The 13397-nt window shown below is 47.3% G+C and overlaps 1 protein-coding gene across 2 annotated transcripts in view; it reads left to right on the forward strand.

The window, feature by feature from the left end:
- ASCC3 (activating signal cointegrator 1 complex subunit 3) overlaps window positions 1-13397 on the forward strand; it is a 2962611-nt gene that overhangs the window by 2063893 nt on the left and 885321 nt on the right. For both annotated transcript variants that reach the window (XM_069606524.1, XM_069606525.1), the window contains exon 22: window positions 12151-12376. In XM_069606524.1, coding sequence (XP_069462625.1) covers window positions 12151-12376 — 226 coding nt within the window. The remainder of the gene's footprint in view (window positions 1-12150; window positions 12377-13397) is intronic.

Genomic DNA, 13397 nt, shown 5'->3' on the forward strand with positions numbered 1-13397 from the left:
ATGCCCTCTGAGGGGGAGCAGTTGTTTGGTGATAAAATTGATGAGGCCCTCAAGGTTATTAAGGAGGACTCTGAGACTGCTAAATCATTGGGAACCTTACAGAGTGGGTGCTCTTTTCGCACCTTTCGTCCCTTCCGTGGGGTGTCGGTAAATGCCCGGTTTACTTCGATCTGTTTTTCTCCTCCCAGGGGTATAGGAGGTCAGCGCAGTCGACGCAGAAGAGTCAGAACTTTCAGGCCTCCAGGAAAAGAGGTGGGCAGGCCTCTTCCTCCAAGGGAAGACCAACTAAGCCACAGCAATGACTGTCATCGGGGAAATCTGCTGGGGGGCAGGGTAGCTCTGAACGTGGACGAGTGGTGCAAGATTACATCAGACCGTTGAGTGTTGAACACGATGCATTTGGGCAACTCGCTGGAGTTCAAGGGTTCCCATTCCTCCAGTGTATACTGTGCAACCTCACCCTCACATCCTATGGCAGGAGGTTGTACATATGCTACAGAAAGGGGCTATAGAATTGGTTCTGGTGGCCGAGAAAGGCCAAAGGGTTTATTCCCATTACTTTGTGGTGAAGAAACCCAACGGCAAGTGGCAACCCATTCTGGATCTTCGAGCATTGAACAAGACTCTGCAACGCCTGAAGTTCAAGATGCTCACGCTTAAAGTCATTCGGTCTGTACAGCTGGGCGAGTTTCTGGCCTTGTTGGATTTACAGGATGCCTATTTCCACATTCCTATGCATTGACGGCACCGCAGGTTTCTGCGGTTTGTCGTAGGAGAAGATCATTACCTGTTTCGAGTGCTCCCGTTCGGTTTAAAGTCGTCCCCCAGGATGCTTACAGAATGTTTGGCGCCGGTGGCGGCGTGGCTCTGACGGGAAGGTCATCACGTCTACCCATACCTGGACGACTGGCTGGTACGCGGCTCATCGCCGAGGGAGGCGCAGGAAAGACTTGGCGCTACCATGCAGCTGTTGCAATGGCTATGCTTCGCCGTGAACTTCGAGAAATCCTTTCTGTTGCCTTCCAAGGACTTGGGGTTTCTGAGGGCAGAGTTTCAGACTCAGCTAGGTCTTGTGAGGCCCTCAGGCGAGAGGGTTCTGAAGCTCTGGCAATAAGCGGCAGAATGCAAGATCGGCACAAGGGTGTCGGTCCAGACCTCTGCTGGGGGCCATGGCGTCCTGCATTCTGCTGGTGAAAAACTGTTGTCTCTTCATGAGACCGGTGCAGGAGTTCCTCGCCAACCGGTGGGCTCAGAGTCGCAGATCGTGGTCTGACCAGGTGGGGATCGAGGCGGCCTGGTGGAAGCTCTTCGATGGTGGCAGTGCTCGGACAATCTGGTTCGGGGCATGCCGTTGCTGGAAGCGGCGTTCCAAGTTACAATTGTGATGCCTCTCAGACAGGATGGGGGGCACATCTCGAGGGCTCTGTTAGGCAGAATCCACTACAATTCCCTTGGGGAGCACTACAGCAAATTAACACTACAGGTATATGCAATAAATTCCCTTTTGTATCAGTCTGCACCACAAAGATTTAGTTGGTAGCTGTGGCTGAGCAGTCAAACGTATCTCAAGAGGAAGATGAGCAGTATTCAGGGCTTATACATTAGGACTATAGTACTATGGTACAAGGAAACACTGACCAAAGCTTTATATTAAAAAGAGTATATATATTTATTTTACACACTTCTAGTTCAACACATACATCACAGGTATCAAAGTAAGTTAAAACAGTCAAGAAGGACAACTCCCTAATTACATTATAGACAAGTTTGAGCAAGAGTGAAAACTGAGCAAAATGGCACAGGGTCAACCAAGCAAAAATGGCACTCTAGTAATTTCTCAAAAGGGAAAAGGGAGGGAAAGGACAAGTTATACAGATTTAACCTCTTAAACACACAAGCAATACTTCCCAAGTGGATTGTGAACATGTTAGACAAGGTAGCACTTTAGCAATAGTCATACATAGGTGAAAACCGAGCAAAATCTTCAGCAATACTTAAGAGGGAAGTAAGAGTGGTTATAAGAGTTTCTGGTGCACCAACACAGCTGAGGGTGAAAAGCAATCTAGTGAAGGCAGTTGTAACAGATTTAGCCAAAGTCAATAGGCCTGTGCCAGAGTTAGTGGTACAGGGCAATGTGCCCAGGATCAATCTGTTCTAATAGCTGCAGTCAAGTCTTTGGTTTAACGATTCAACAGGAGGTTGCAGAAGGGAAAAGATAATGTTAGTCAATAGGGGCGGCCAACCCAGGAGGTAGGTAAAGGATTTCAAACACCCTTAGCAGTACCCCTCGAAACTGGAGGCCTGGCAGAACAATGTACCTGAAAAAGTGGAAGCGGCTCCTGCGGTGGCAGTGGTTCCTGGCAGTTCCTGCAGTTCGTGTTGTCCAGCAGAGGAAGAGAGGCTCTCGTCGTGGAGGAAGGTTCGAGCTACTGCACTGCCCAGGGAAGAAGCCAGCTGCGGTGATGCCGAAACGGATTAAAAGGTACGCTCCTTTAAATCGCGGTCATGGTGGACTGGTGCCTGGCTATCCGGTCTCCGAGTGCAGGGCACTGGTGATTCGACCAAGGCACGTCCTGGAAGGCGATTGGTGAACTGGTTGGCCCCACCAGCTCAAGGGAAGAAGACACTTGCAGGCGAAGATCTTCTCAAGTCGTTGGAGAAAAGTGGTGAGGATCTGCAGCAGGCCTTCACCGGTGGTTCAGTCGTTGCAGATGTCTTCAGCTTCTCTCCTCTTCGGTTTCTTAGTTCCAGTGGCAACGTCTTGTCCTCCAGTCCTCAGGACCCTGCTTTTATGCTATAAGACCCCCATTCATACAGCCTAGCTGGCACTCATACAGTGGGGTGGCTCTCCTGGTGGGAGAACTCACCAGCCTATCGGGGCATTATGCGACTTGGGTTGCGTAGGCAACCCTGTCCAGGGTGCCTATTCCCCCTCCCACACACCCTGTCTACCCCAGCCTCAGTGGCGCCGAGAGGAGGGCTTCTGTGCAGAAGCCCGCCAAAAGGATGAACAAAGGATCCCTGACCTGGGTTAGGATTATAGAGAAAGACACGAGAAAGAAATATTATCAAAGTTCTGGCAATAAAAACCTGCCGGAGTAAAGTTAATATTAAAATAAACCGGCGGGATGTTAGTCTGTCAGAAAAAGTGGTAGCCTCGAACAATGGGAAAATCCCATAGGGAAATATTTGCGGTCGAATATTTACGGTAGTAACCACTGCCACCAGCCAGAAACTTTTGAGAGAGGGACTGTACGGTACCACTCGAAAATGAACATTAGGGAAAAACTATTAACCCTTTCCAGTACTTCCATAGTAGGATGGGTTGTACTGGTTTAGTTCATAATTGACTAGTAAAGTCAATGGGGACTTTACATGTCCTGGCAGACAGTAGTCAGTCCCAGGGTATGGAGTCTATGTTTGGGGGTCGCTACGCCACCCCTGTGGTACGGCACGGAGGGTGCTGTATACCACACATGTTAAAAAGACGATTCCTATGAGGGTGAGAAAAACCCCATAGACCATAAGCACACAAGATAGCCTAGAACGCACTCTAGCAATCTAAGAGTGGGAAAAAAGGGTCTCGCTCTTAGCAGGAGAAAAAAAGAAACCCTTCAAATCCAGCAAAGCTGCTGGGGGACTCGATAGGTAATGGAAATTAGCCTTAGAAGAGAATTCTCTCTAACAGGCTCGCAGGTACATGGCCTGTGGTCTCGGGTGGAGTTGCGGTTCGACATCAATGTGCTCAAGTTGAGAGTGGTACATTGAGCCCTGAAATCGTTTCTGCTGCGCATACGCGGTTTGGTGGTGAGGGTGTTGACTGACAATACCACCACAATATTTTCAGGAAACAAGGGGGCACACACCCTGGGGTGCTGTCGAAAGAAGCACAAGTACTTTGGCATTGGGCTCTGTTGCACGACATCGGCATTGTGGCGTTTCATCTGTCGGAATTATTGAATGTGCAGGCAGACACGCTCAGCAGGGAGGTAGGCCAGCTCCACGAATGGCAGCTGAAGGAGCAACAGGTGTCCATGATCTTCCGGAAATGGGACCGTACATCATTGGATCTCTTCGCAACGAGGGAGAACAAGCAGTGCAAGGATTTTGCCAGCAGGTGGGCTCTTCCCGAGTCTCTAGGGGGTGCGTTCTCTTTCCCGTGGACAGACCAGTTCGCTTATGCATTTCCCCCGTTTCCGCTCATTCGACTGACACTCCAGTGGATTCAGAGATACCCATTCCGTGTGATTCTGGTGGCTCTGTCCTGGACCCGGCAGCTGTGGTTCTTGGATCTCCTTCATCTGTCCATGGCGGAACGGATTCAGTTGGAAGTGACACCGGACCTTCTGTCTCAGGACAAGTGCGCTGTCTGGCACCACGATCCGGGGTCTCTCAGCCTGACAGCTTGGCTCCTGACTTCTCTGAGTTTGGCCTGCTAAAGCTTTCTGGTGACTGTCAGCGCATTTTGGAGGCGGCAAGAGCTCCATCCACAAATGTCTCCTATGCGTGTAAATGGAAAAGGTTTTGTGTGTGGTGTAAGGGCCAGCCTGGGGTAGACCCTTTGAACATTTCACTGGAGCAGGTTCTGCCCTACTTGTTGCAGTTGGCAGAAAAGGGTTTGCCTTTCTCCTCCATAAAGGTACACTTGGCAGCAATTTCTAGATTCACTCGGAAGCGGCATGCAGCGCCTCTGTTTAGTGATCGTCTCATCAAGCAAGAAGTTTCCATCAGTGTGGAGCCTTAATGTGGTTCTGTTGGGTCTGATAAGACCGCCTTTTGAACCAATGTCGTTGACGCCTTTGCAGTATTTGTCTTGGAAGGTGGCTTTTCTGGTGGCCATTACTTCAGCCAGAAGGATGTCTGAGTTGCAAGCTTTGGTTGTGGACCCTCCATACTTGAGGTTCTTCAAGGACAAGGTGGTGTTGGCTACTAATCTGCACTTTATCCCAAAAGTGGCAACAAAATTTCCTAAACTCTCTTCTATTGTATTGCCCTCGTTCTTTGCTTCAGCTTCCACGCCTGCAGAGCGGTCTTTGCATTTGCTGGATGTGAAGAGGGCGTTGGAAATTTTATTTGAATCGTACTCAGGAGTTCAGACTTTCTTAACAGCTGTTTGTGTCTTATGGACCGTCCGTCAAGGGACAGGCAATCTCCTCCAAGCAAGGACTTTCTTGTTGGATGTCATTTTCTATCTCATTCTGCCACACTAAAGCTGGAAAGCCTTTGGAGAGGAATCCGAGGGGAAACTCGACGAGGGCTACGGCTTTGTCAGCGGCATTATAGTCGGGGATTCCGCTGGTGGACATTTGCCAGACGGCCTCCTCGGCGGTGCCGCATACCTTTACTCAACATTATTGTCTAGAGCAGTAGCATGGTGAGGATGTGCAGGTGTGACGGGCGGTCCTGCAACACCTGTTTCAATAAGGTAAGCCCCGCAGCTTCGGGGTATTTTTTGAACTTGATCACTGGATGGGTTTCTTTGTCTCATGTATGTGATTCTGTTTCTATATTGGTTTGCATTTTCACTCCGCCATGCATGATGGATACTGCTATGTAATCTATTCACAGCATGTGAATCCATGAAAGATCCAATGCTGGAGAAGTGAGTAGTTTCTTACCTGTAACTCCATTTCTCCAGCGTTGGTATCTTTCATGGATTCACATGCGCCTGCCGGCCCCCCTGCATGCAAACCTGGTTCGGGTTGCCTCTACTTTGGAGGTTAAAATCTGAATGGAAGCTCAGGGGATCGGGGCTATTTATACCCTACGTCCTATGGGTGGTGGCTAAAGCACCCAAAAAGGACGTTGATAGGACACTGAAGTGTCAAAGTTTTCCATAGGAGAATGCTAAATTAAAATGACCGAGGTTCGCAGCCTGACGACGGGGAATATTCACAGCCTGTGAATCTACGAAAGATACCAACGCTGGAGAAATGGAGTTACAGGTAAGAAACTACTCCCTTCCCGAAGGTCGTGAGTCAGCAGACGAGACTTCGGATCTGCCCGTAGCAGAGATTTGACTTTCTGTGCCGATATCAGTAAAAAAAAAACATACAGGTGAGACTAGCCCATTTAGTTAAGAAGCACATCCCAGAAGGCCTTGTTAAATCAATGGAGTCTAAGAAGAGCTCTTCTAAGACCACTCATAGAGATAAATCACAGAAGGATAGGTACCCTCACAAGAGTAACGAACCTCAGGTACAAGATTTCATGTCTTCAGCCTTAAAGAAAAAGGCTACACCTTCTACTGTAGTCCCACCCACTCCAGAAGATTTAGGTCTCCCACCTCAACCAATGGTCATTCCTAGTTCTGCCCAATGGTCAGCTGAAGATATAGATAGGGTCATGAAAAGAATGTCCTTCATAGCAAATTGAAAGACCATGACTACTTCACAAGTTTTCACTCCACCACCCCCACAACAGTGGCCTCTGGGTATAAGAACCCTGTTCAACCCACTGCTAAGAGGTCTCGCCCCGGGAACTAGTGCAAGATCCCACTGTCATTGACCAAATGACCAGACACTGATCACGAAGACCTCTATGTCCAAGAAGCCGCAGACCCTTATTACGGGGATAATGAGGACGGTGAGGGAGATCCAGATACAGACATGTACAACATGGACTCCCCAGTTAATCAGGACCCCCTGTTGTAGACTTACCCATAGATAATCAGCCTCTTCTGAACGAAGTACTCATCAAAGCGGCTGAGCATTTCCAAATATCTACCCAAGAGGATCCACAGGACAAGGTCAACTTATTCCCCTACTAAAGTCTGTCCAGCGAAAGGTACAACACTCGCTGGAAACACCCAATCGGACGTGGGCAGTGAAACCCTGCATAGAAAAACTTTTCAGACCTGCACCATCAGACCTGCTGTGCATCAGGGGCAGCTAAAGCCTGACTCACTCGTTGTTACTAAAATAAGGAAAAGAGAAGGTACTCCCCTAGCCTCCTCTGAGGCTCAGGCTGTACACAACGGGCAGGAAGGTGGCCTCTTCCGCTGCATTCCAGATCAGGATAGCTAATAACTCTTACTTTATTAGCTAGTTACAACTGTCAAAAATGGGATGAAGTCTCAGCTTTACTCTCGTCAACCCCGGAACCCCTCAAGACTCAATTAGCACTGGTAGCTGCAGAAGGAAGGGCAGTTTCAAGCTGCTTGTTAAAAAGCAATCTTGACGCCGCAGACAACGCCAGCAGAATCATAGCTGATGGAACCATTATTAAGCGTCACGCTTGGTTAAGCCAATCCGGTTTTAAGCCAGAGACGTAGGCCACATGACCGTCGAACCCAAAGTACTCTTTGGCAAGGCCATTGAGGACGCCTTGAAGACAGACGAGGAAGAATATAATACACTAAAATCATTGGGCCAATTGACCAATAAACCTCCTGGCCAGAGGGGAAACAGCAATTTTTTGTCGCTCATGCAGACAATTTTCCCAGAGGGGTTCCAGCTATAATCAAAATCAGGGTACAGCCTGGGGGAACAATCAAGGCCAGTCAGAGGAAAGAGTCCAAACATGTTACTGCAAATACTGCATTATCAAGCCGGCCTCCAGATAAGCGTACGCAAAGCGATGCATTCTTCCCCCTCCCCCTTGCATTTTTTTCCCTTCCCCCTACCCCTGCACTTGCGCGGTCTGAATGACACCTGGCCTAGTAGGATCTTTGTCTGTCTTCCCTTTGTTCCCCCCTCCCTGCCTCGTCGCGCCTTGAAACACTTGTGTATAGGCGCGTTACAAATGCCATATCATATCATATCAATAGGCATGTTGGCATCTTGCATTTACCCGGTACATCACGAGCGCATGCGACCAATGCAGGAGTGGTTGGCGAAACAGTGGTCTCAAGCAAGTGCTCAGTGGGATGATGCTAAATCTTCACTGGTGGACAAGAGAAAATCTGTTGAAGGGGAAATCCTTCAACGATCCGGAAGTACAAGCGATTGTCACGACAGACGCCTAAATCGCCAGGTGGGGGGCTCATTACCTTCATCACACAGCTCAGGGTCTGTGGTCTCATGCAGCGGCACAGAACCACATCAATCTCCTAGAACTACTGGCGGTATTCATGGACCTTAAGACATTTGAGTTTCACCTAGCGAACCAATCTGTGCAAGTCCTGACAGACAGCACTACAGCAATGATTTACATCAACAAACGGGGGGGCACAGTTTCTCCAAATCTGTCCAGGCTTGCGCAGCAAATTTGGAGATGTGCACTGAAATGGAAAAATATTCCTTTCGTCACAGCACGTTCTAGGGGAACTCAACTCTCTGGCAGATTCTCTGAGCAGAGATCCCCTACCAGAGGGGCACGAATGGTGACTACATGGAGGGGTCGTAGAACACCTCTTCTTCAATGGGGTTCCCCCACAATAGACTTGTTCGCTACAAGCTAAAACAGTCAATGTCCGGACTTCACGTCCAGGTTCCCCCAGCCAGGCTCCAAGGGGAACGCCCTATGGATGAACTTGTCAGGGAAATTTTCTTACACTTTTCCCCCCAACACCTCTCATGAAGAAAGTGGTGAACAAGATACACAAGGAACATATGACGCTCATCCTAGTTGCTCCTAATTGGGCAAGACAACCTTGGTATCCACATCTGCGCAAACTGGCAATGGGCGATCCCATCAAGCTCCCGTGCCTGACCGATCTGCTCACTCAGCACGGGGAATTAACAGTGCCCCCTCAACCTCACTCGATGAACTTGGCAGCATGGCTCCTGAAGTCAGAGTTCGGTGTGTGGATATCCTGAAGGAAGCACAAAAGCCTAACACTAGACACTGTTATTTCGACAAGTGGAGAAGATTTGTAATTTGGTGCCAGTCTAAACAAATTAGCCCCATAGAATGTTCTCCATCCCACATTCTAAATTATTTGCTCCACTTGCTAGACTCAGGGTTAGTATTCAACTCTTTAAAGGTGCACCTGGCGGCCTTGTCGTGCAACAAGGCTTTTATGGAGGGAGTAAAGAGACTCCACCCTCCCATTTCAAACCCGCCGCCAGGATGGGATCTCAATGGTGTACTCGCTAAGGTCATGGGACCCCCTTTCAAGCCAATGCACAAGTCCAAGTCTTAAAAACCTGACTTACAAGACTGCCTTCTTAGTGGCTATTACTTCCACAAGAAGAGTTAGTGAAATACAAGCTGTAGGTGTCTCACTCGCTCGTCCCCGGGGATCTGTCATCCAGGTGGCCAGGACACAGCCATCGCTTTTGGATCCAGTTCCTGGGGGTGGACCAGTGCGGGACGATTACCTGGGTGAGGGGTCCTCGGGGAGTGAAAGTGGGACAATGAATGCCGAGACGTGGTTTCCCCTTCCCTCTAACACTTTTACCACATCATACTTAGGAACCCAACCCCACTCCCCCTTTTCTGACACAAACACTTTCTCACGGGCAGCTCACTGTGAGAGAAAACAAACTAACACCCAAGCTGTATACCTGACATGTCCCAATACAATGGGCAGACAATTACTGATCATTACATGCACCCGACTTCCATCACACTTCCCCACACGGATAAAAGGCAGAGCATGAAAGCACACCCTGAGCAAGGCAAAGCACATGGAGAAGCAGCAGATCCAAGGTAGCAGTTTAATACGAGGCAAAAAGAGTTGCAAGGAAGGATGTGCCCTTGACCTTTTCACCAAAAGACCATTACTTTCATGGATTTCGAGAATAAGCAACGTAAGATCTGTAATCAAAGCTGAAGTAACCTACATGGTGTGTCGGAGGTACCTGTGGCTCTCCTGCGTTGATAGTCAAGGCAGGAGAATCATTTGCTGCTGTGGTACTGTCCTTGGCTCCTACAACAAAGTAGCGCCAGTGAAGTCCGCACAGCCGGTGAGTTAGGGATACTGATACCAGTCTGGTCTATGCTGCAGACAACATTGCAAGCGGCAACATTGTATAGTGAAAACTGAAGAGAAGAGGAGTGAGAACCTTGGAAGAGTACCTCCTTGCTCCTACTTGATTGTGTTCTGTTGTACGTTTTGTAAGCGCCCTGAGGCATACGGGCGTGCTGGCGCAATATAAATAATCAATAAAATAGAACAATGTATGAAGCGTATGTGGCAAGCGACGCAAACATAATTAAAGCAGATGAGTGATTGAACTTTGAAGCTAAGATACGATACCGTAGAGAGAGTGGTCCGACACCACATGGGTGCTCATTCGAAAGTCTCTGTTAGGTATCCAACTGAAAGGTGAAAAATGTTACCAGAAAAGGAATTGTGAAATCGAAGTGGTCCTGCAACGGGTCAAGCAAAACTCTGTGCACATTCAAAGGTCTTTGATAGTTGATGCTAGATGAAGTCGGTTCGAACCCTTACGGAGGGAGATCGGCTTAAAAGCTTTTGGTTAAAGCAAGTTTGTGTTAAGAGTTACATGTGAAATTGAAATAGTTCCGAACCCGGCTGAGGGAAACTAATTGTGTAAACAGGATCTGATCCCGGCTGAGGGGGATCCGGGTGAACCGTGAGTCCCCAGAGAAAGAATATTGTATGAACATTGATTAAGAGGATATGAGCCTGACTTTAGTCGCATCAGGCCCCCTGACTGAAGAGACTTTGAAAGGCAAAGAGACTTGGGCACAGAAGACCCTGATGCTAATGATTGAACTGCATCCTCATACTATAGAAGCCAGACTCTGTGCTAAGCTCGAGTGAACCGCCTTGCCCCATGCTGAAAACTTGAGGAAGGGAGGCCAGCGGCCTGAGCATTCGGACGTATCATTTTGTGTAACTTTTCTTTTTCGTAACATTGTTTCCCACACTGTTTGTATTTAGAGGTAAGGATTGGCAATAGGTCTATTAGTATAGGCCCTTTTATTTTACCAAGACACCACTGGGACTGAGTCATTATTATTTGATGGTCGGAGCTAGCTCCCATTTGTAGATTTAGGATTAGATGGGCGTCATTCAACCCTTTTTGAAGTCCAGTAAATACCCTTCAACTATGGTCACTTGTGTCTGTCTTACTGTTAATACCATGCCTTCCTTACAGTGCCCTCTAGCCACCCCCACCTCTAGACTAATGTCATTTGCAATTATTTTAACCTGCAAATAGCTTTTTAACTACTTTTCATTTCCCGTTATACTCATCTATAGCCACAGTTATCTCTTGCATCGAGAAAAAAACAAGACCGCGTTTGTTTCATTTAAAAAAACAAAAACCTGGTTTTGGTTATTTACCTGACATTATCTATTTTTGAGAAGGGGCACCCCCTTCTCTGTCAAATATTGAAATAACTACTGCACAGAATAACCCTAAACAAGGCATGCATCGTGAATGAATGCTTCTTGCCCAAGTTGTTTCGGACCTGGTCCAAATCCATTCAGCGGTTTGGGCTTTGCACTTTGGCAAAAATGTACCTTGTTTATCTATGGGAAAATGAATGGGTAGTAGGTTGCAACTTTGGAGAGAAAAAAATGTTTTGTCTTCTTAATAACTTTTTTCTTTTTAAACAGATCTTCATGAAACTGTGCAGTCTGGTGTGGGGGGAGGGCGGGGCAGCGAGGCCCTAATCACTTTCGAAATTTCCAGTTGAATCCGTTTGTCTAATCAAAAGTTATTAACAATAGAATTTTAAGGGGTTCTTATGGGAGGCAAGTTCACCTTAACTAAAGGGCGGATATTGCCACCCTATAATATATATATGCTGATACAGCAAAAGAGATTGTTCCCCAATCTCTTCACTGAAAGGGACAAAGCAAGGATCACAAAATGCTCCTGCTGTTATCAGCACTCCAGAGAGACACTAAACCTGTGTTCTTTTAAAACAGTGTCATCCCAAATGCCTATTGCCCATGGCCCTAATACAAATACTCTCTATTGTCCTTCAGGGTTTTACAGAACGAACAGTCCACTGAATCAGTATCACTGTACCAGGCCCTTCAATCCTCTCACAAACTAGCCAAACCTGTGTGGGCAAGATTAAAAGACATTTCATGACTGGGTCAAACAAAATAATTGCTAAATGGCAGTGCTTATATTAGACCGTCAGTAGTTTGGTATTCATTATTGTTAATCTGTACATTTAACTAGAAATACATACTATTCAGTGTCTAGCTATTTGTGTATTGATATGTTAGGCGATATTAGATTGAATGAACTTACTTTCCTGTCTCTTCTTTTCCCCTAGAATGCAGCTCGCATTGTCAGAGCCCTTTTTGAAGTTGCTCTCCGAAAGCGATGGCCTGCTATGACCTATAGGTTGTTAAACCTTAGCAAGATCATCGATAAGCGATTATGGGGTTGGGCCAGCCCTCTTCGTCAGTTTTCGATTCTACCACCTTCAGTACTTTCAAAGCTGGAAGAAAAGAAACTTACGATTGACAAGCTAAAGGACATGCGAAAGGATGAGATAGGTGAGTAATAAGAATCAATATAGCAACATACTCTCTTTCTGATTGTAAAATCCAGGTGTTTCATAAAAAGTGTAACTACTTCAGACAGTCTTTCTCTGCTCAAACCAGTCATTTGACATTCTCATTTCATGCAAGTGAACAGAGATAATGTATCTGTGGGTAGGTTATCAGTCCCGATGAATAGATGCAGGGAGAAGTATTTCAGTTGGGTTTTTCTCATCTGTGAACCCCCCACAATTTAGAATAGTGCCTCCCATTCACTGGTTACTTTACAAAACAAAAGGAATGACATTACATGATTCGATCTTCAGATAGACTTCATTGGACCAGTGATTTGCTCTCCTTGGGGCAATAAATATATGTTGCCTATTTACCAAATGGATTGGCCACCTCCCAGCCGCAAACTGTAAGGCAGAAACTGCAGCTACTTTATTAACCAATCCTATCTTTTCATGTTTTGGCCTTCCTCAAAGGATTGAGTCCAACCATGGTAGTCCTTTTAGGAGTGAAGACATGGCTAAGACATGATAAATGTTTGGAGTCAAAAGGAAATTACACATGGCCTACCACCCAGCATCTAGCAGGAGGAGGAGCTGTAGAATGATATAACAAAACAATTGTGGGAATTCTAAAGAAGAATGTGCTGGATTCTGGACCCAGTTGGGTCTTGCGACTACCACTAGTTCTGATGGTTCTCAGGGAAGCCCGCTGATGGAAGCAGCTCCAGTGCAACCTCCTTCACTGCCAACCCTGCTCCCTCTTGTCCTAAACAAGTCTGAGCATCCTCAGTTGCCCCTCAGATGCTTGAGATGGAAGGTGGTGTGGGATAGGGACATGGAGAGTCCAGACGTGACACCCCCCTTCAAGACATGAAGGTAAGCGTTAAGCCGACATGGAAGCAGCGGAAGATGCAAAGCAGAACCCCAGGACAGACCAGAGCCCACCAAGACAATCCCAAAAGGTACAGAGATATACGGGCCGGCTGGTGGGGACATGTGATGATTGTGGGCCTCGTGTGGCA

This window comes from Ambystoma mexicanum, chromosome 4p (assembly GCF_040938575.1).
Source record: "Ambystoma mexicanum isolate Mex_15411 chromosome 4p, UKY_AmexF1_1, whole genome shotgun sequence".
In the NCBI taxonomy this organism is placed as follows: domain Eukaryota; kingdom Metazoa; phylum Chordata; class Amphibia; order Caudata; family Ambystomatidae; genus Ambystoma; species Ambystoma mexicanum.